The following is a 23,347-nucleotide window of genomic DNA, read 5'->3' as shown; positions in this document are numbered from 1 at the left end:
AACTGTTTTGTAAGCTAACACTTCTTTCCGCCATTTTTTTTCTCGTCTCCATGGTTTTTTTCTTTCTGTTGGTGACGTCACGCAGCCGGAGCGCGTGCGGCTCTGTCTCCTGAGCTCGCGACCCGGCGGGGCTACAACAGGGAAGCTCGGAGAAACTCCTCGACCCGAAACCAGCACAACGACAGCGATTGTTTTAAGCACAACAGCAACTTTTAGGGAGTTCAGCGGCCCAGACGCCGCCGGGGACCGAGCCGAAGAGTGTAACCGGACCCGGAGGACGGTTCGGGATATAAAGTTGACGGTGTTGGAGTGAACTTGTCCCGAGTTGTTGTGGTGGATGTCGGCGACGACAAGAGCAGCAGCAGCAGGAGGAATAATGGTGATGTTGGTGCAGCTGTGTCTATTTTGAGCTCCATTTTCCCCAATTCAGACAGACAGACAGGAGGAGGAAAAGAGGGGATAAAGAAGGGGAAAGAAAATAAGGGAGAAATGGCCGAAGCCCGATCTGAGGAAGAGGAGGAAAACATGATGAGGGACACCCGGGAACAAGTGGTTCGACGACAGCCGAACAGCTCCGGAGGTAAAAACAGCCAAAATATGAACGTAATTCGGTTGTTTTGAGGTAACTCCACCTGATACTGCTCCAGGGTCTTAATCCATGTGGGAATCATGAGTTGTCACAAGTCATCTAAGCAGCTTACAGTGGAAAAACAAACCCTAAACTAAGAGTAAACATGGCCAGATATCTGCAGGATTTATCTCACACTCTTTTTGTGGTACTGCAGTATTTTTGAGGCAGTTTAAAGGTATAATTTTAGTTTAATTCTCTTGCAGGCTCCCATTTCTGTGACATCTGTAGCATCCATGTAAAATCTCTCATTGGTCTGATACAGCTGTTTGTTCAAAAATATACTGGACAAACTGGGCTTTATAAAACCACTAAATTATTGCTTTAGCATGAAAAATAGAAAGTTGTTGAAAAGCCACAAAGCACTTTGCAGCATGTTGAGTCTTCACTGAAAGAAAGGTGTTGAAAAAATACACAGAAATAATAGAAAGTTTAACTTTGGTTGTAAAAGTTTGGACTTAAGTTTGGTGAGGTGCTTCTAGTTAATGACAAAACATTAATTTGCTGCTATTTTAGTGATGGATTAACCATTTAAGGACTCTGAAAAGTAAATATTTGGTGGTTTTCTTTTACTTTTGTGACACTAAATTAAAAATCTCTGGGTTTTGGAACAAACAGTTGGACAAAAGAAGCAGTTTCTAATATTTCAACTTGTCGTTTGGGAGATTTTTAGCGGGCAGTTTTAACTTTTTCAGTCATTTCATGGACAAAACAACAATCAAATTAATAGATAATGATAAATAATTAGCTAAGTTAGCTTGAATCATGCTTCATAGACAACACATATATGTGTGTATTCATAAAGAGGTTCAGACTGGAGGCATAACGTACCATATGAGTTTGGGTGTAGTCTAAACCGAAAGCCATAAATTCTTGTATCAACATGCAATCATGTCACCATTTAGGTCAAAGTTTACACACTCTCTCTCTCTCTCACACACACACACACTCACACTCACACACACACACACACTCACACTCACACACACACACACACACACACACACTCACACACACACACAGAATCGTTCCCAGTGGGCTGTAATGGTGCAGGCCTGTGCCAAGACTGAGAGCCATCAGTTTAATGTTCAAGTCTTTGTCTCTTTATCTGTCTGTCTCAATCAGGGAAACACAAGTTACATGTTAACCGTCTGCTTGGGTGTTTTTAAACCTGTTTGTACGTACTTTGGGTTTGAAATGACTGGAAGGTGCAAAGTAGTGGCAGCTCTCCTCAGCCGAACGCTGCAGTGTAATCCTTTGGGATAATTACTGATCAAAGTAGGTTGTTACGCTGTCAGATTGTTCAGATTGTTATTCTAAGTGTGTGCCAGCATCATGGAAAGGATCCCTACAGAGAGAGACCTGGAAGATCCTTTTGGTTTAACTATAAAAAGCTGCTATATCGCTTTCTGCACACACACCAGACTACATTCACAAAAACGGGGATTTTACCTCACAGAACACAGAGTGAGTTAGTTTGTTTGTGCTACATTGTGCGACATTTTTAGTGTTTTTAAGGGCTAGTTTGGATGCAACACAGTATTTATTTAACAAACAATAACACAAACAACCCAACCAATGGAGGCAGCAGTAGAGCAGCAGTTCCTGTGACCTGTGAGGTAAAATCCCTGTTTTAGTGAATGTAGTCTGGTGTGTGTGCAGAGAGCGATATAACGGCTGTTTGTGGTTAAACCAAAAGGATCTTCCAGGTCTCTCTCTGTAGGGATCCTTTCCATGATGCTGCCACACACTTAGAATAACACTCTGAGCCTGTCAGTGGATCGAACAAGCTCTTCTAGTGTTAATGTGTACAATCATGGCACAATTCAAACTGGCTCAAAAGATTATTATTTTTTACATCATATATTAATCAGCCAGTTATTTCTTTTGATCATTTTATCAATTGTTGTTCGATTAAATGTCAGAAAATCCTAGAAAATGGCCAACAGCTCAGTGTTATTTCATGTTTTGTCCAACAAGAGTCCCCAAACCCAAAGCTACTCAGTTTCTAATGATATATGATCATGATTCATTTTGCTTTGAGTGACGTAAAGCTCCGTATATGTGCTGTCATGGAGGATTTCATCCCTCTCGCCCACAGTGAACTTTCTCTGCTGTGTCGGGAGGAAGTGATTAATTTCAAACTGAAGAATAAATGAAGGAAGTTAAAGTTCAGTTGACAGTGAGGTGGGTCACAGAAAAAACACACTAAACATTACGATAAACATCCCTCAGCCTTGTTTACCTCCGTCCAAGAGCATGGACATTAAAACCCACCTTTAATCCACCAACTAACGCTGGTATAACCGAGAAGGAGGCTTCAGCGCGGTGAAGAAACGAGCCGAGAGGGTGTTTCCCTTCATCTGATTATCTTTACACTGAAGAAAATAGTTTAGATTCACAAGAGCTATTTGCACAAACAGGTTTCGACATGCAGGCAAGATTATTTATGAGGAAGTCACAACTCTGGGAAGCAAATGTGTTTGTGTGCAGCTCTGCAGCCTCTCTGTGGATTTAAAGGCAATCTGTGATTCATTTTTCCAGCATCTGCAGTTTGTTGCTTCCACAGAGGAGAGGAGAGGAGAGGAGGGGGGGAAGGTTTGTCTTTAGCCTCTCGTTAGCACAGTAATCAGAAACACTTTAATAAATCACCACCTCGTGTCAGCCTGCAGCTTGCTTGAATTAAGAAGACGAAGTAACGAGGACGAGAGTGGAGGTGGAGCGAGTCGACTTTCTGACAAAGCCGAACGTCAAGTCAGATGTTTTCACGCGGCTTCGACGTGTCCTGACTTTCATTATTAAGACTTTTATCTCCGGTAGAGCCGGTCCGCTCTGCTGCACGCACTCTTTTATATCAACATAGAGAGTTTTGTCCACTTGAGGGCAGCAGAAACAAGCTGTGAGCACTAAACTGACATATTATCCCCATTATTATGTCAATGAATTAAAAACTATGTTATTTAAGTTGTTTTATTATCTGGCTTTGTTGAATACTCTATTCTGATTGGTCTGTTATGGACAACTGTTGCTATGGACAACAGTTCTGATAGCAGAAGCAATAAAACCAATTTTAAATCAATAAATTCATTAGAAAAAGTCAGTATTTTGTGTCAAATTGTTGATTATTTTAGAAAGAAGTCGTGTAATAAGCAGGAAAATGCACAGCGAGCGGCGTCCTGCCAATCAATCTTTATTTATACAGCTCCAATTCATTACAAATGTTATATTAATTACTCTTTGATTAGGAGACAGACGCAGTGATTCAAGAATTCGGTCGGGGTTTGTTTTGTAGTAATGGCCGACCACTTTGCTAATTTATTAACATACAGTTTCTTGTTGTTACGCAGAAACGTGAAGTTAGTTGAGCCACAGAAAAATAATCAGATAATTTACTAAAAGTTTTTTATTTTCATGTTTTGTTTTATGAGATAATAAACTTAATATCACCTTAAAGTGACGGTCTTAAATATTTATTTCAATATTAAATTCAAATAAATAATAATAAATAAATGCTGTCAGCCTCCAAGAACAAACGTCTGAACATTTAAAGCTGACAAAATCAGCCGTCCTGTTATATTTCAGCTTCAGTCTCCACCTCTGACTGTTTTAATGATTAATACCATTCAGGAAACTGATATTTTCTCTCACTGGTAAACATAATGCAGCAAATGTTCTTTAAAACTCACCCAGTTATTGTCATTTAGCCTTCTGAACATCCTCCTGATGTTTATTTTTATGGCAAAAACTGGCTTTAAATGTCCAAAAAAGTGGGTTAAAAGTCCTAAAAAGGCTTAAAATAATTCATCTTGCTGATACTTGTAGACGCTCTGTCATTTAACAGGACTGAAAACAGCTGTCTGAGTCTGGAAATTAGTCTGAGAGCAGTCAGAGTGAAAGGAAACCACAATAATTAGAGTTCCTGATAACTGTCCACCATACACGTCCTCATTTGACCTTTAGATCTAAGAGAGTTCATCACAGCAGCTTTCAGGAAGTAGTATCTGCTCGGCCCTGAGCTAAACATTAAAGCCTTCCTGTCTCTGATCTCTGACTGACCTCTGACCCCGAGACAAACGAGGTGAACTCGCCGCCGTGTTTGGACGCAGCGTCGTCACAAAGCCCGGCCAGCCTGCTGCAGGACGAACATCTGGAAGTGTTAAAACTCCTGATGACTGCAGCAGAATCCCGCCGCAGCCAATCACAGCCTCACTTCCTGGATGCTGTCTGCCAATCAGGAGCGAGGGGCGGTCGGGGCAGAGTTTTAGAGACAGACAGACAGAGAGAGAGAGAGAGAGAGAGAGAGGTGGGGGAAGAGGAGAAGAAGAAGACAGGGCAGAGAAAAGAGACATTTTTAAGTTTAGGAATATTAAATGAGAAGAAGAAGAAAGAAGCTTTTTGGTGTTTGCAGGATATTTGACAAACACTCACTGACTCCAGGTGACCTGATCATCTGAGGACAGGAGGTAGGAAATGAGAAAATGCACACACATGCAGAAAAACACAATCTGGCTGCATGTGAGAGAGAAACTGCTCTTCTCTTCTGTTTTCTGTCTCTTTTCTTTGTTCGTCTTGAAAAAGCATCGACAGGACGTTTCCGTGGAGACGCCTCAACCCTTTGTCTTCATTATTGTCGCTCAGGGCTCATCCGTCTAAACTACACTTCCCAGAAATCACCTTTTTATTTGATGTAGTTTCCGAAGGTGCCGCTGTTTTCCGTCTGTGCTTCCAGTTCTTCTTCTCCTGTTTGTTCCAAACAAGCGTTAAGACATTAAACAAGGTTTTCTTCTTCTGAAATTCATTCACGCAATTTCTGACTTGTTTGTTTTTTGACCCATCATCGACTCACCAACAAGGTTAAAATGTATTTTTTTCCTTTTTAATGTGTGATTTTTATTTGTTGACAAACATTTCGATGAGTCAGTTTTTCTAAATGTGTGATAAAAGTGATTTGTTTTTCAAGTTCTTGCTGCTCGATCATCAGACATTTCTGGCAGTTGGTGCTTTTTATTTATCAGGTTTTCTTACACAGAGAAACAAAAGTACAAAACCTACTGAAATGAAATAAACAAGGGGAAGATTCATCTCTTAAATAAACAACAAAGTCTGCATTTATTTCTCAATATCTGTGAAGGAAATGTGTTTGTGTTCTGATAAACTGTAAGAGGATAAAATGTGTCTCAACGTTTTTTTTAATCCCAATCTCCCTCTTCGTCTTCTTCCTCCCTCGTCCTCTCCCCAGGTCGTCCTGACAGACGTAAGCCGGAGCATCGTCACAGGTAAGACATCCTCCTCCTCCTCCTCCTCCTCCTCTGACCAGGAAGTGTGCCGTTAATGAGACCCACATGTAGAGAGAGAGAGAGAGAGAGAGCGCTTTGGCCAAGGTGCTGCGTTTGATGTCGACTCCAGGAGCTTCAGAAAGCTTTGCTCTAGAAAGAGGTTTTTAACAGGAGGCAACGTCTCAAACAGCAAATGTAGTAATTACAGAAAAGCTGAGAGCACAGAAAGAATAATTAAAGCTGCAAGAAGCATTTAATGGATTAGAGGAGAGACTTTTCCAGGTGGAGCCCACATCCTGCACAGCGTCACACCTCCTGATGATTGTGCAAAGCTTAGTGAGTTTGTCGGACACCCCTAGCGTCAGAAATGCTCTAAGATAACTAGGGGGCGCTGTAGAGCCGACATGCCGTGTCAATAATTCAAACGTGTGTGCAAAGTTTCAGGAGTTTTTACACATCCTGAAGTTTTTACACATCCTCATCCAGCCCGCTGGCCACGTCGAGTCCAGTCTCTGCTAGAACCAGTTCTAATGTGGGCGCCGATTTTCTTGAGTATCCTAAGTCTTTACCACAAACAGTGTGTCAGGGACCTTTGGGGGGCCTTGCACTTTCATGCTTGGGCCCTAAAAATGTTAATAATAATCAGATAAATTGAAAAATGAATAAGTAAAAGATTAAAAAAGGCAGTACCTATTAGATTACTATCACTTGTGCACCTCTGCAGCAGTAGTGTCCAAGGTTAGTATTGTTATCACTCTTACTGAACATAGAGTATAGATACTAAATGATGTGCAGGGCAAACATCTAAACAGACACGACAGTCCTTCACACATAATTCTAGTTCCTTTTATTGGTGTTTAAACCTGCTGTGAAAGCTTTAAAAACACCCAAACTGCCTCTGCAAAGCTGCAGTAAACATAATTCTGCTGTTTTTAGCTCCAAACTTTGGGGCTATTTTCTGCAGGATCCACTTTTCTCCCCGTTGTTCTCTCAGTCTGACACACTCCTGAAAGTATTTTGGCTTCTGGCCGGTTGGCATGGCAACTGGCCGGAGGAGTCGCAGAGTTTAATGAGTGTGTGTGTGTGTGTGTGTGTGTGTTTGTGGGGGGGAAACAGAGACTCAGTTTGAGTTTATTTCACTTAGAAGACGGCAACAAGAGTCACAGACATTCAAAAGCCTCTTGTGAATGAGTAATCAGCAGACTGCACATTAGAGAATCACTGTGAAATCATTTTCTAGGCTTAGTTTGCTCCTGTGTGTCTTGCAGACGTCCTTTATAAAGTTTTCACTGTCGCCACATCAGGTTTTTCTTTACTTAAAGTCTGTCTATTGGATGGGTGAGGGATTTCTTTAAGCTCGTCAACGTCAAATTCTAGCTTCACCCTTTGAATTTAAACGGTCCATCTGCGTCCACGCTGGTGTTTCTTCTTCTGGTGATGTCGTTTCTTGGAGGATCTTCTTCTTCTTCATATCCCTAAAATGTGTCCAACCTCAGCTAGAAGGTTCCAGAAGTCACTGAAGCAGAATGAGTGAGAAATGACTTCAGACATGTTGTTCATCAGAGGAGACTAAAGAAAGACAGAGAACATGTTGATCCAGAACAACAGGAACACTATAGACCTCCACTACACACTGACACACTGACTAACTAACACACACACACACTATAGACCTCCACTACACACTGACACACTGACTAACTAGCACACACACACACACACACACTATAGACCTCCACTACACACTATAGACCTCCACTACACACTGACTAACTAGCACACACACACTATAGACCTCCACTACACACTGACACTCTGACTAACTAACACACACACACTATAGACCTCCACTACACACTGACACACTGACTAACTAACACACACACACACTATAGACCTCCACTACACACTGACACACTGACTAACTAACACACACACACACACACACACTATAGACCTCCACTACACACTATAGACCTCCACTACACACTGACTAACTAGCACACACACACTATAGACCTCCACTACACACTAACACACTGACTAACTAGCACACACACACTATAGACCTCCACTACACACTAACACACTGACTAACTAACACACACACACTATAGACCTCCACTACACACTATAGACCTCCACTACACACTATAGACCTCCACTACACACTGACACACTGACTAACTAGCACACACACACTATAGACCTCCACTACACACTATAGACCTCCACTACACACTGACACACTGACTAACTAGCGCACACACACACTATAGACCTCCACTACACACTATAGACCTCCACTACACACTATAGACCTCCACTACACACTGACACACTGACTAACTAGCACACACACACTATAGACCTCCACTACACACTATAGACCTCCACTACACACTGACACACTGACTAACTAGCACACACACACTATAGACCTCCACTACACACTGACACACTGACTAACTAGCACACACACACACTATAGACCTCCACTACACACTGACACACTGACTAACTAACACACACACACTATAGACCTCCACTACACACTGACTAACTAGCACACACACACTATAGACCTCCACTACACACTGACACTCTGACTAACTAACACACACACACTATAGACCTCCACTACACACTGACACTCTGACTAACTAGCACACACACACACACACTATAGACCTCCACTACACACTATAGACCTCCACTACACACTATAGACCTCCACTACACACTATAGACCTCCACTACACTGACACACGGAGGATCTGGAGCTGATATGGTTTGTTTTCGTCCCGTCCTGTTTCAGTGAGCAGGCAGAAATGGGAAGAGGAGGGTGTTTTTTCCACTGAGTGTTACCGGCGGTGTGTTTGGGCAGTGTCAGGGGTGAGTCATGTGTGTCTGCTCATGGTTAGCGGCTCTGTGGCAGAAAGAGAGAGAGAGAGGCAGTCAGAGACAAAGACGGACGGAGAAACACAACACAGTGGAAGACGATTAGAAACAGAGAGCGACAGAAAGACTTCTGTCGTCTGGGTGAGTCCGGCTCTGTTGATTCCTAACCTGCCTAGCAACAGCTACTTCCCTGTTTGAGTAAGATGAACTTTGGCTCAGTTTCGGGCTCCTCGGCCGTCCTGGAGCTCCTGAAATATCTTTGAATCATTTTGACAGTTTGCAGACAGGTGAAGTCTGGGAATTTGATAAACCGTCCCGGTCTGGGAGCATCAGGGAATTTTCCTAAAACTTTCTCTCTTGGAATTTAGCAGCATGTGCTCTCAACAGATTCAGGTTTTTTTAGGGGAGAAAAACAACATTTAACCAAACACAAAAGGAGAAACTGGGCCATATTTTTACATATTTTGTGTTTAAAATGATAAGTAAAAAAAACTTTTGGAGTTTGTCTGCGAACAGGCTGCAATAGCTGCACCGTGATCCTTTGGGGCAACTGCATCCAATCAAAGTGTGTTCATTAAAAGAGCTTGTTTGATCCACTGACAGGCTCAGAGTGTTATTCTAAGTGTGTGACAGCATCATGGAAAGGATCCCTACAGAGAGAGACCTGGAAGATCCTTTTGGTTTAACCACAAACAGCACACACACCAGACTACATTCACTAAAACAGGGATTTTACATCACACAACACAGGAGTTGCTAGTCTAGCGCTGCCATGGTTCATTAGTTTATTTGTCTTATTGTGTGACTTTAGTGTTTTCAAGGGTTAGTTCGGATGCTACGCAACTTTTGTGTAACACATAATAACACAAACAAACTAATTGATCGAGACAGCGATAGATCAGCAGTTCCTGTATTCTGTCAGGTAAAATCCCTGTTTTAGTGAATGTAGTCTGGTGTGTGTGCTGTTTGTGGTTAAACCAAAAGGATCTTCCAGGTCTCTCTCTGTAGGGATCCTTTCCATGATGCTGTCACACACTTAGAATAACACTCTGAGCCTGTCAGTGGATCAAACAAGCTCTTTTAACTGTGATCAGGTTGGCCCAAATTATTACATTACAATCCAACATGTATAACAATTGGGCTCGGGTTTAAAAATACCAGAGTAACCCTTTAAAGAAAATACTCTCATTACTTTCAATTATTGAAGACACAGGGGTCCAAGTTGTGTAGAAGTGTTTTGACCCCACACTGACACACTTCTTTCTGGTCAGACTGTGAAAGAAGGTGTCAGAAATCCTGTTTGTGTGTCAAAGTGTTCAGGATTGTCTGCCAGGCCTGCGACCGTGCAACAGCCTGATGTTCCAAACAGGACAAATGGTCGTTAGCTGCTTTAATGTGCAGCCCTCAGTGGATTTATACCTACAACAAAAGGATGTTTCGGTCTTTTACCAGGATGTGAAAAGGACACTTCCTGTGTTATCTGCATTTGTGGATATCTTCGCTTTCCTCTGATGAGAACAGCTTGTTTTTCTTCTCACTATTGAAGCTTTGCTGTGAAAAACAAACCTCCCTGTGACCTCTACCTTTCTTCCTGCAGTGAAAACAAAAGGTTTTACCTTTTTTTAAACCCTGATTTGTTTACCATCTAATGCTGAGCGGTCTGAATGTGGAGCTCACAGAGGAAATGATGGCCAGGAGGGCTAGAAAAAGTTTGACGACTGCGGACTGGGTGGGACGACTGAGCTGTGTTTGTCACTGGAAAAGAGAGAGAGAGGTTTACAGAGGGGGGAGGGAGGGAGGGAGGTGGCAAAAGAGGTGAAGTAATGTGACTCATGCTTTCCCTTTTCTCTCTCTCTGTAGCCAAGGTCCTCTCTCGTCCATCAGAGCAGCCATCAAGAGGAGTGAGTATCATCCTCGTCCTCCTCATTCAGTCAAAACACAGGAGACCCAACAGCAACCATCCAACGTGTCCATGCACATAGAGAAGTCAGATCTGTGTGTAATTAGAGTTGGTGAAGGATTGTGGAGAGTCTGAACTGTATTTGAAATGCAGCTGGAAAAGTGTGGATTCGTAAAAATGGAAAATATGCTTTGGAGTAATAAAAATGCAGCATGGCGAAGGAACGGGGCAACTCCCAAAGCTGGACTACGGTCGACTGTTTAACCACATGCACCCTCGTTTGCCCTTTAGTTTCCCCTCATGTCGCCTCAAAATACAATTCCAACACTTTCTGATGCCAAAAACATGAAGTGAATTCTTCTAAAATACAACAACAGTCCACGTGTGCTTCATTTCCAGACGCTCTCCTCTTATTTAGTCTTGCAGAGGGTTTTGAATAAAGCTCTGATGGATCCCACCGGTAGTTAAATGCACATTTTCCTGTTTTTGTCTCTTCAAATCTGATCTAAATGGCTGCAACTGTCTGTTCCTGCACCTCACTTAAGCCGTTTGATCCCTAAACTCAGTCAAATATTCAGTAAAGCTCATTCTGACAGCCGGCTTTTGTAAGTACGGATGCACCAGTGATTGAAAACACTCGTCCTCACAGGAGGATTCTGCTGCTTCGCTCCGGCTGTCTGTTTTTAACTGTTTTCTGTCCGTCAGCCTCCACCAGGTCGACGTCGCTGTCCGAGCCGTCCAGAGAGCGAGACAGAGACAGAGAGCGAGACAGGGACAGAGACAGAGACAGAGACAGAGACAGAGACAGGAGGTAAGACACCGCTGCACTAGTTGTCGCTGCATTAGATCTTAAAGGGCGGGTACACTGTTTTCTGACTTGTAGAGACGCAGGTGTATTTGTATAATATAAACCTCCGTGCTCTCTCAGGAGGAAACACAATGTTTTAACAGAATAAACAAACCATCAAACTCACCTGAATACCTGACGGCGTGCGGTGCGGTGTGTGTGTCCGTGTGTCCATGTTTGCTGACTTCCTGTTATGGCGCCCTGTTGCTAGGCGACCAGAGATCACCATCCTGTCGGCAGAGCCTCTGACCTCCACGTCCTGGTTCCCGGGGGCGTCCGGAGGATTCCCACCTCCACCTCCGCCCGCCGCGCAGATCTGGGGACCCACGATCCCTCCGTCCATACAGGTAGCTGTCTGTCCGCCTGTCTGTCTGTCTGTCTGTCTGTCTGTCTGTCTGTAAATCTAGTTCTTTTTATTGTTGTTATCAGATATACTTCCTTGATCAAAGGTATTTCTGTGTTTGCCTTCATCAGCCTCCTCCTTCCTACGAGGAGGTGATCAGGGAGAAGACACAGGAGCAGGTTCTCCTTCCTTCTTCTTCCTCCTCCTCCTCCTCCTCAGCAGCACGTCCAGCCTCCACAATAACCATCGCCACCCAGACTGATCCAGGATCTGAGCCCGACCCCACGGACCCTCAGGGTGAGAGGAGGCTCATTTATCTGATTTTTAACAGCAGCAGATGAGAAACATTAATCACAGTGTGTTTGTGTGCAGTGACGAGACCAGTGAGGCCACCGCGGCCACGTCTCCCTCACCCCCCCAAACCGGCTCAAGTTGATGACATCACCATCACCACCGGCCAATCAGCAGCAATCGACACGTACTCTGAGGCGGGCACACACTCTGCTCGCACACAGTGCTGTGAGCTCCTCACTGAGCTTTGTTCTCCTTTGACTTTGACCTCTGGTGCTCAAACGGACCAATGGGATCAGTCTGTCGCCGCTGCTGACACGACGACTCCCCTCACGGCTTCCTCTCACGCCCCGCTGGAGCGTCCCAAGCCACGCCCCCGTTCCAGGCTCGGCGTCCAGCCAATCGGCAGCGAGGTCAAAGTTCAGACTTTGGTGAAGCTGCGCGAGGACGGCTTGGCCACGCTAGCTGCCCACGCGGGAGCTGACGCCGCCAACCGGGAAGTGAGCCAGGGGAGGTACCTCCAGGAGCTGCTCGAGGCCTTCAGCGCGGACGACTGGGGCTTCCCCGATCGCCGCAGCGACAGCAGCGGGCACAGCCAATCGGAGAGCGAGGAGGGAGAGGACGAGGAGGACATGGCGACTCTGAGGGCGAGGATACAAGCCTTTGAACAGCAGCAGGTGGCTGATGGGAGCTGTGCAGACGGCAACAACAGAGACGTTGGTGTCACAAAGAGACCCGAACCCCGGCCGCGCCCTCGTCTCCAGGGGCAACCAGCCAAATCTGCCCCTCCCACTGTCGCCCCAAAACCCAAAAACTTTTCACAAGCCCCTAAACCGTCCACCAAAGTGTTCTGGGAGGACGGTGGTGATGCAGCAGCAGCAGCAGCAGCAGACTCTGGTGGCACTGAGGTTTTATCTCCACACCCTAAACCTCAAACTGTGACCGAACCAGCGCCCCCCTGTACCCCCAAAAGCACAGAGAAACCTTTAGTAACACCAAAACCACAGTTGGCTCCAGAAACACTCCCGGTTCCAGCCCCCCGTCCACCTCCACCCAAGCTCCCCTCCTCTGTCAGCGAGGCTCCCTCCCCAGCCAACCCCAAACCTCCGCCCAGACCTGCAGCCGCCCCCAGGGCGAGCCTAGGGGCTCCGTCCCAGGAGAAGAGCACCGCAGCCGGGCACGCACCCCCATCTCTGCCCCCACGGCCCTCAGTGGAGGCCAGCGGCGGAGCGCAGGCGGAGACTCAGACGTCAGGAGGTGAGGAGACGCAGGACGCCGTAAACCAAACTGGTGAGTGTGAGTCTGCTGACCTCTGCAGGCAGAAGACGAGACAAACGCCACCTAAGATGAGCTGAAGAGATGCTAATCTACTGATATGGACATTCTTCAGCCAAAAAAAAAAACTGCATCAGTTTAAGTTCATGTTATATTTAGACTATTTTCACAACTTTACATCACCGTCAGACAACCCTTTCCAACAGAACTTAAGCCATTTTCTTAGCTTGCTTCAAAGCCACCAGACTCCACTGAAAAAAACAGTAATTTTACATAACAAAACACAGGAGTTTTCTGTGCTACCGCTGCCTCCATCAATGAAACATCAGCTTATTTCTGATCCAAACTAACCACTGAAAACAATAAAGTCACGCAATAATGCCAGAAAACTAAACGATCAAGGCAGCAGTACATCGGCAAGTCCTGTGCTCTGTGAGGTAAAATTACTGCTTTTGTCAATGGAGTCTGGTGGCTATGGAGCAAGCTAATCTAAAGAGAGTATGGCTTTGGTGTCCTGTCAGAAAGCACTGTTTCTAGGTGTAATTGAGGCGTTGTGTCCTGTTTCAAACCAGTGAAGGTTTGCTCCAGTTATAGTGAGTTAAATGTCTTATAGTTATTGACTGCTTTCTGGTATTTTATGATTTCACTTAATCAGATCTGGAGGTTTGTGTGAACTGACTCTGTGATGCTTCAGTCACAGGTTTTAGTTTTTGTTTCTGGTCAAACTTTGGCCTTTAAAAACATCTAAAGTTCATGTCCTCCAGCCTGCACGAGTGCAGCGGTTCAGGTACTTCCCCAAATATTTACATGAGGTCTGAGGGACGCGTGCTGCCTCCTGCTTACACTGCTTATCTGCCAGATAACCATGTGTGTAAAGCTGCTGATAAACTTCAGTGCCGTCGGCTGAACTTCCAGCTTGTTTGCAGAGCGGCTGCAGTTGTGATAATGTCGATTATTTTGTTAGATATCAGGTTTGAGGCTTTTTAACGCCAATTCACTCACTAGGAAAGCACCAGCCGCTGTCACAGTGGGATCAGGGTTGATTTTACTCAAACTTAGAGCTGTTTTTGTTGGTATAATTCCTGGTTGTATATATTCCTCCTTCTAGGGTTGTTTTTTTCTGACTGTGTATTTATTCTCCTCTGTGCTGCATTCATTTTGAAGCTGCTCTAACACCAATTTCCCAGTCTAGAGTTTAGTATCTGTCACTGAGGGAGTTCAATTCAAGGATAAAGCTGTAAAGGGACATTTCCAGAATATTTAAAAGGTCTGTGACACCTGTGGGGCCTTATGGGTTAAAAAGACTGACCAACCACACAGGAGGAGCTGTGAAAGAAGCTGTTTATTGCTCCAAAACTAACCAAAAGGTAAAGGAAGTATCTTCTCATGCCTAAACCCAACCAATCAGAGAATGAGCGTCACTTCTGGCTCCAAAAAAACAAGATGGCGGCTCAACTTGAGGCTTCAAAACAGCGGTCCACAAACCTTATTTACAGCCTTTGTTTACTCCCCTCTGACATTTATTGGACTCATGCTGGAGTTAAAAAACAAAAACAAAAGGCCTACCGCCTACATTACCCACAATGCCGGCTCGACTGCAGACCACTCAGTCGGGGATTCATGACTTCAGGACATTCATGAGACTCCACACACCTGGAAACACACCTGGATGGAGCTTCCCTGTAGTCTGTGTTAATAATTTATAATCTTAATCAAACCAAACTGATGTGTGATATTTCTATTTCTGTTATTTCTGATTTATTTCTTCATCATTTCTCCTGATTTTTGTTGTTGTTTCAGTGAAAGGAGGAAGTGGTCGTCCGGGCGTCCCGACCAAACCGGCGGCACTGACCTCACCGCGCAGAGCCAGCGGTAAGAGACACTGTGTGTGTGTGAGTGTGTGTGTGTGTGTGTGTGAGAGAGAGTGTGTGAACACTATGCTGTATGTAGCTTTAGTACAATGGAGTGTTTGAGAGCTTAGAGACACAAATCTTTCTCATTATGTTGCAGAAAGATGTAAACATGTGGAGAGATTGAATGTGGTGTGTGTGTTTATACACGTGTGTGTGTGTGTGTGTGTGTGTGTGTGTGCAACAGAAAGAGAGAGGGTGGGGGGGGTTATATTATTCAGTCCAGAGGAAAATGCTGTGATTGTACGAGAAGAAAAAAGCTTCCACTGTTGTTGGTGCTGTGAGAGTTTGATGTGTCAGAGTTGTGTGTGTGTGTGTGTGTGTGTGTGTGTGTGTGTGTGTGTTGTGGTATTTTCAGCCATGCCGTGTGATTGGCCAACATGACAGAGTGTTGCCAGGCTTCACTGGCGGCTACATGAACTCGTTTAAACCAGGAAACTGTAGTTAGGAGTGTTTTTTTTTTTTTATATTTCTTCTGGTTTATATAAATTTCACAGCCGCTCAGCATTAGAGAAAAAGCTTCCAATGTGTTGTGGAACAGTTGTAACAGCAGCCAGAGAGCATTTAGTACCATGATGCAAGGAAACATCAGGATTTTGCAAAACAATTGTAGGCCATGTGTGCAATAGTTACCTTTCTCTACAGAAATAGACCTGTGAAGTAGTTTTTGTTTAACCAAGAACAGCTGCTCTACCAGACTCCATTTACAAAAACAGCAATTTTACCTCAGTAGCACGTGATAGTTGCAGGGTCTACCAGGATGTATCACAGACATTGTGTTGGATCTGAACTAACCCTTTAAAACACTAACATCTGCCCTCCAGCTCCAAATCTGGCCCCCAAACCCAGCGGAGCTTCACCACCGCCTCCAGATCCAAACCCAGTCCCGCCCAGACCTTCAGCCGCTGCCCCCAAACCCTCGGTACCGGCGCTGGGTCCGACCCTGGGACTCAAGCCTCCAGCTTCAGCTCCAGCTCCGGCCCTGAGGAAAAGCCCCACCATCCAGAACAAACCAGAAGACCCTCCTCTTCCTCCACGGTAAGACAGAAACTTTTTTTGGTATCATTTTTATATTTTTATAAATATTTTTAAATGTATTATTATCATTATTATTATTATTGTTTATTTATTTATTATATTATATATTAATGATATTTTTTATTTATTGTATTATTTTTTATATTTTCTTATTATATATATTTTTGAATTTATTATTGTTATTTATTTTTAACCCTAACCTTTATTTTTATTTATTTACATATAGTCTGATTATCTTAATTATTAAGTACAATTACACTAATTTCATTATCTAACACTACTAGTAATTCTCTAACACATTAACATTTTTAACCAGCTAATCATTCAGATTTGGGTCATAAAAAGGAATAAACTTGATTTATAGCTACAAGTGTAACATCAGAAAAATAAAGCTCATCATTTTTAACAGCTTTGTGCATTTTTCCTGGTTTTCTAGCTTCAGTTGGACTAAATTTAAAGCTTTAAAAACCTGTGTAGGCCCAGGAATCAATAAAAGAATCAATAGAGAATCAGACCAACATCAATTCTCTTCCTTCTTGGTCTCCAGGCCCTCAGCTGTGAAGCTCCTCCCCCTCCGTCCTCCACCAATCAAATCCGTCCCCGGGCGGCCGCCGCCTCCTGCCGTCAGCTCGGCCGCCCCGACCAACCAGGTGGCTCCTCCTCCTCCCGCCAAAGCTAGCCCCGCCCCCTCAGTTCCCCCGGCCAACCAGTCTTCGCCTTCACAAACGGCCCCACCCCCTTCTTCTGTGTCAGCCAATCAGACGCAGCCTCAACGGGTCTCGAAGCAAGGACCACCCCTGCCCCCCCGCCCCAAACCTGGACACCCGCTGTACAGCAGCTACGTGGTAAGGACACACACACACACCTGTGATTGGCTGAGCTGGAAACAGGAAGAGGAAGTCGTGGTTAGAGACCTCGGTTACCACACACACACACACACACACACACACACGCTGTAACACACACTGTAACACAACACTCACATTACTTTTGTCTCAGAAACAGGAAGTGCTGATCGTCCTGGACGACCCAAGCCCCTCGGAGCACCTGTCAGGTGACGGGAAGAGTCAGACCGCCGTCACCCCGCGCATCAACCCCTCGCAGTGCCTGCTGGACCTGGACACCCAACCAGAGCCAGTCCACGATCCGGACAGCCAATCAAAACCTGCGCTGGAGGGTCTCGGCCTATCAGACTCACAGGTGAAGGAACTAAACCTAAAGCCTGAAGGTGTTAATTAAGTCAGACATTTTAATTAGAGGTAACCCTGATGACACACTACTCACACCCTGGTACTGTTAGCACCGTTAGCTCTGTTAGCACTGTTAGCTCTGTTAGCTCTGATAACACTGTTAGCTATGTTAGCTCTGATAACACTGTTAGCTTTGTTAGCACTGTTAGTTATGTTACCTCTAATAACAGTGTTAGCTCTGTTAGCTCTGATAACACTGTTAGCTTTGTTAGCACTGTTAGTTCTGTTAGCTTTGTTAGCTCTGTTAGCTCTGATAACATTGTCAGCTCTAATAACAGTTAGCTTTGTTAGCTATGTTAGCTCTAATAACGCTGTTAGCTCTGTTAGCTCTGATAATACTGTTAGCTTTGATAACATTGTCAGCTCTAATAACACTGTTAGCTTTGTTAGCTATGTTAGCTCTGTTAGTCCTGTTAGCTTTGTTAGCTATGTTAGCTCTGATATCTGATAACACTGTTAGTCCTGTTAGCTTTGTTAGCTCTGTCAACATGAATAACAGACAGCTCTGATAACACTGTTAGCTCTGTTATCTATGATAGTGCGGCTGTGTTTTTAATATTGTGGCTGTTTTTTTATGCTAGCTCTGTTAGCATTGATAACACAAATAGCTCTGTCAGCAGAATATTAAAGCAAAATATTAAAGCAGCAGAAAAATGAAACTAAACATTTGTACTGTTGTTTCCCTTTGTCTTGTAGTCTATCCTGCCTGAGCAGAAAGAGCAGCCGGACCGTCCTCCTGTCAGGTCAGACAGCAACACACAGCAGGATAAAACACAAACACACCTATAACTAATCATCAATAATCAGGTGTGTTTATCATGTGTTTCATTTTGTGTATATTTCCCTGTGTGTGTGTGTGTGTGTGTGTGTGTGTGCAGTGGTCCTCGGTGCGTCGCCCTGTTTGATTACGAGGGGGAGGAGGAGGACGAGCTCACCTTCTCCCAGGGCGACGTCATCGCCCTCTTTGAGGTCATTGGTCAGGAGTGGGGGCGGGGCCAGATCCACGGGCGAACGGGAATATTCCCCCTGAACTTCACGGAGGTGGTGGAGCCGCCCGCCGCGGCGTCGCCAGGGGAAACGGAGAAACCAGCGTCAACAGATACGACGGCGGCAGAAAGTAAAGGTCCTTTCTTACCTCCACTGACTAATCAGGGTCTAATGGATGATTTTCAGCGCTTTACAGTGATGGAAAAGAAGCTGTTTTCTCTTTCTCTCAGCTTGCTTCAAAGCCACCAGACTCCATTGATAAAAACAGTAATTTTACCTCAGAGAACACAGGAGTTTGCTATGCTACTGCTGCCTCCATCAATGAAATAACACTTACTCATGGACCCAAACTGACCATCTAAAACACCAAAGTCACACAAAAACACACACAAACTAACCGATCGAAGCAGTGATAGATCAGCAACTCACGTGTCCTCTTTGGTAAAATTACTGCTTTTGTCAATGGAGTCTGGTAGCTTTGAAGCGTGGCTAGAACAGCCTCAGTTCCCTGTCAGGAAGGGCTGCGTGACAGCGATGTAAAGCAGTGGAAATACACTAAATGTAGCTTACACATAAAATGATGTTGATGTTTTTTAGGTGGTTTAAATCCAGTTTTTCCAGCTGTACATTGCTTACCATCTATGGATGAGAAATAAGTCAGAATAACTCAAACATTCCCATAAATCCCTTTTAAAATGCACAACAAGACTTAAAATTAGTTTTTAAATGATCTATAAGTAAAGATATAATAAATAAAGTTCACATTCTCTTCCTACTCACCTTTTTAGCGTTCTTTTATGTATACAAGCATTTGTCCTCGTGTAAAACCCACATTTAAAAGCAGAGTTTTGTACTTTTTCTCTCCCTCAGATTTGAATTTAATGGTACTTTTTTTTTTTTTTTTGTCCTCAGCAGCACCAAAGACGGGATCTCAGGACCCAGACTCAGAGGTGAGTGTCGGACAGCAGTGCAACACGATTGAAAGGGATCCCTCATGATCACAGTCAGATTTTCACATCTTTCCTGTATAAATTGTATTGATTATTCCATTAATTGTGCCCAGTTATTGGCGAGCTAAACCTGTGTGTGTGTGTGTGTGTGTGTGTGTGCAGGTGAAGGTGTGGGACGTGGCCTTGTTCGACTTCCCCGGTCAGACCGCAGAGGACCTGTCCTTCCACAAGGGGGCGCTCATCCAAGTGACGGAGCACATCGACGCCCAGTGGAGGAGGGGCCGTCTGGAGGGGAGGGAGGGGATTTACCCGGCCGCCTTCACACAGCCCCGTCCGGGTACCAGAGCCAAACACACCAAGCTCAACCGAGTGTTTTCTCTCATTCACCATACAATTACACTGTTTTTGTATATACTGTAAATGTGTATATATATATTTTCTTTTTTTATATCTTATTTTTTATATTTTTATATATTTATACTTTAACCTAGTGTGTGTATGTGTGACCTGCTGCTGACTGTGAATTTCCCCACTGTGGGATAAATAAAGTCTAATCTAATCTAATCTAATCTAAAAGTAAAAGTACTGTAGAAATACTGCAGTTAGCAGGTAGTAGTGAGTAAAAGCATGAAAGTATAATCAGGTAAATGTACTTAAACTGTCAAAAGTACATTAGTTTGTATTTACTGATAAATTGTGTATATTTACTGTTTTATATTATTTCTCTTCCTTTGAGCTTTAAGCAGAATTTTACTGTTTATTAGGCTGCAACTACTAATTATTGTCATTGTGAGTTTCTAAATTTATCAGAGCGGCTGCAGGTCCTTGAAAAGTCTTGAAAAGTCTTGAATTCTGTTTGGGAAGGTTTGAATATTTATTTTATTGAACGCTGGACGTCTGCTCTAAAATTCACTCCCAGAACAAAACACATGAACATTTAATCTTTGATGAAATCAGATCAGAGGAGAATTTAAGTGTGCGTGCGTGCGTGCGTGCGGTAACCGAGGTCTCTAACCACGACTTCCTCTTCCTGTTTCTAGCTCAGCCAATCACAGGCCAGCAGTCAGCGGTGGCCAAGTTTGACTTTGCAGCAGAGAGCGAGGATGAGCTCACGCTAAAGGTGTGTGTGTGTGTGTTTTCTGTTGAGTATGAGGAAGTTTCATGTCTTGATTGATGTTTATGTCAAGCTTGAATATTGATTTAGGCCAATAAATGTAATAAATACAAGATTCCTTTACTGGCTTTGCATTATAAATACTTTCCAAATATACAGTATATATATTTATAAATACACAACGAAATTCAGGTAGTAGTAAAAGAGAACCAAGCATCCAACATTTACACACACACTTGTGATGATATGTATAAAAAGATTAGAATATATTGATAAATAAGATTATAAATAAATGATTTAAGGTTAAATGTGGACAAATAAGTTGTGATTTCTCACTAAAACCAAACAAAAAAGCAGCTAAATGTTGTTATTCTCACCGACATGTCTTCTCTCTGTGTTCCGGCAGGTCGGTGACGTCATAACGCAGGTGGAGTCCGTGGATGAGCAGTGGATTCTGGGAGTTGTAGGCGGGCAGCGTGGGATCGCGCCCAAAAACTACATTTCACATCTCTGACGAGGGAGTCCAGACGTACGGCGAGAGGAAAAAGCTTGGAAATAAGTTTCTTTTGTGTTTTTGCAGCCGCTCTCTGCTGAACAGGTAACCCCACCTACCCACCCACTCACCTGTGGACACGACGGACAAGCCGCTGATTTTAACGAGAGAGCGCTGCGTGCACACAAACACGTTTTTTCCGCAAGAAAAAACAAAAAAAACTGTTCAGGCGGCTTTTAATGACGCAGAAGTCGTCTGATCAGTTTTTATTGGTGGTTTTGCGACTAAATCGGAGAAACCAGAACTGTGATTTGATTGACAACCCTGACCCGGCGTCGCCCTGGCAACCGAGTCCTCGCTCTGCCTGCCGTTGCCATGACGACCAAGAAAAAGGGGGCTGGACCTTGCTGCCTTAATGACGGAGTAAAACTGGTATTTCACAGCTGAATTTCAGCTGATTTTTATGTTCCCCACCCAGAATGGATTTTTATCTTGAACTGGATCCGTTTGGTTTACGAGTCCTGACCAGCCGGTGGACTCGCCAAAAATCAAATCCCCAAAGTTTTTTTTTTCCGCAAGTTGCACAAGTCTAAGTGGTCCAAATCGTCATAGAAACACGGGAAGAAGGTCGGACATGGCTGGACGTCTGCTTTCAAGAGCCGCTTCAGCTTTTTCTTTCTGCGTCTCATCACATGTGTTTAACAGAGACTGATTTCTCATGTGTCAGTGGAGACCTTTTCAGAATCAGGCCCACGAAGTATTCAAACTGGAAAGCCTCAATTCAACAGGTTTAGAGGGGAGGAATTGACTAAAAACTGGTATTTTAAAACCTGGTCCCTGCTCTTACAGTGGCTGTAACCTTATCTTTTGATCACAGTAGGTCCACTAAAAGTTTAAAAGTGCTAGTTTGATCCACTGACAGGCTCAGAGTGTTATTCTAAGTGTGTGACAGCATCATGGAAAGGATCCCTACAGAGAGAGACCTGTTGTTGTGTTAGAATATTCAAGCCTACCAGACTCCATTTAGAAAAAAAGTCATTTTACCTCACAGAAGACAGGAGTTGCTGAGCTAACGTCGCCTTCATCAGTTAGTTTCTTTGTGTTATTCTGTGTTACTCAAATGTCATGTTGGGTCCAAACTAACCTTTTAAAACAACAAAACTAACCGATCATGGCAGCAGCAGACCATCAACTCCTGTGTTGAGTGAGGTAAAATCCCTGTTTTTGTGAATGTAGTCTGGTGTGTGTGCAGAGAGCGATACAACAGCTGTTTGTGGTTGTCTATCTCTGTAGGGATCCGTTCTCTCCTGGACCAGGTTGGTACATATGAGTGATTTAAACACCAGAATATGTAAATATAAATAAATTAATAGGGCCCAGGTTTAAAAATACCAGATTTGTCATTAATACTAACTCAGTGTGCCATGAATCGCCAAAAATTGCCACATTTGAGACGAGAAACCAGAGGATGTTGTCAGTTTAGCTCAAATTAACGTTTATGACACTGTGGGTACATTTAGCTATTTATAAAAGTAATGTTTTGTTCTTGTTTTTTTTAATCTATATATTCTTACACAAAAGCTTTGTTAAACATGTTTTACAATCCCTAAAATTTGAAGGTTGAACTGGATCATTAATCAGAACACTAAGGCTGGTTTTCATCTGAAGATTGGCCACCGCACAAACTCTTCTCCAGCACATTTCTATTTAACGGATTTAACTTGACACAATAAGAGCAAACGGCTCAATAAAACAGGAACGCATCGATAGTAACTACAAATTTTATGAGTGTATATATTTAAACTGTCATGAAGATGTTAGGAAAGTATTAAAAATAAGCTTTACAAACTTAAATATCTGTTTTTAGGTTAGAATATTCAGACCTGCGAATGCAAAACTACATAACTGATAAAAGTGAACTAGAAACACTATGATGATGATGATGATGGTGGGACTTGTTTCGTTTCCCGTCGCAACTTCATCGCACTGAGCTTCATCTCATCGCTGGGCGGCTCTTTGACACATGAAGCTCCAGCTGTGGCCTTAAAAATGTACCTGTGCCTCCATCTTTCCTCAAATGTCCTCGCATTACGTTTCCTCGTCTCAAGAACATTCCAGACTGAAAACATGAGTTTTTCTGTTTT

The 23,347-nt window shown here is 43.7% G+C and overlaps 1 protein-coding gene across 1 annotated transcript; it reads left to right on the top strand.

Annotated features, from left to right (window-relative positions):
* Nucleotides 1-453: 453 nt before the first annotated feature.
* On the top strand, nt 454-22,972 carry LOC139223081 (SH3 domain-containing protein 19-like). The gene is made up of 17 exons (XM_070855007.1): nt 454-580; nt 5,868-5,904; nt 10,666-10,706; nt 11,411-11,516; nt 11,764-11,899; nt 12,027-12,192; nt 12,268-13,476; nt 15,262-15,333; nt 16,196-16,409; nt 16,957-17,254; nt 17,409-17,609; nt 18,356-18,402; nt 18,538-18,776; nt 19,559-19,596; nt 19,759-19,933; nt 20,637-20,716; nt 21,117-22,972. Exons 1-17 carry the CDS (start codon nt 490-492, stop codon nt 21,222-21,224), a joined length of 3,258 nt encoding a protein of 1,085 aa, XP_070711108.1. The 5' UTR covers nt 454-489; the 3' UTR covers nt 21,225-22,972.
* The last annotated feature ends 375 nt before the right edge of the window (nt 22,973-23,347 follow it).

The sequence above is a fragment of the Pempheris klunzingeri genome, chromosome 23 (assembly GCF_042242105.1).
Source record: "Pempheris klunzingeri isolate RE-2024b chromosome 23, fPemKlu1.hap1, whole genome shotgun sequence".
NCBI lineage: Eukaryota > Metazoa > Chordata > Actinopteri > Acropomatiformes > Pempheridae > Pempheris > Pempheris klunzingeri.
The sequence above is the reverse complement of the archived record's forward strand: the minus strand, read 5'-3'. Positions and strand labels throughout refer to the sequence as shown.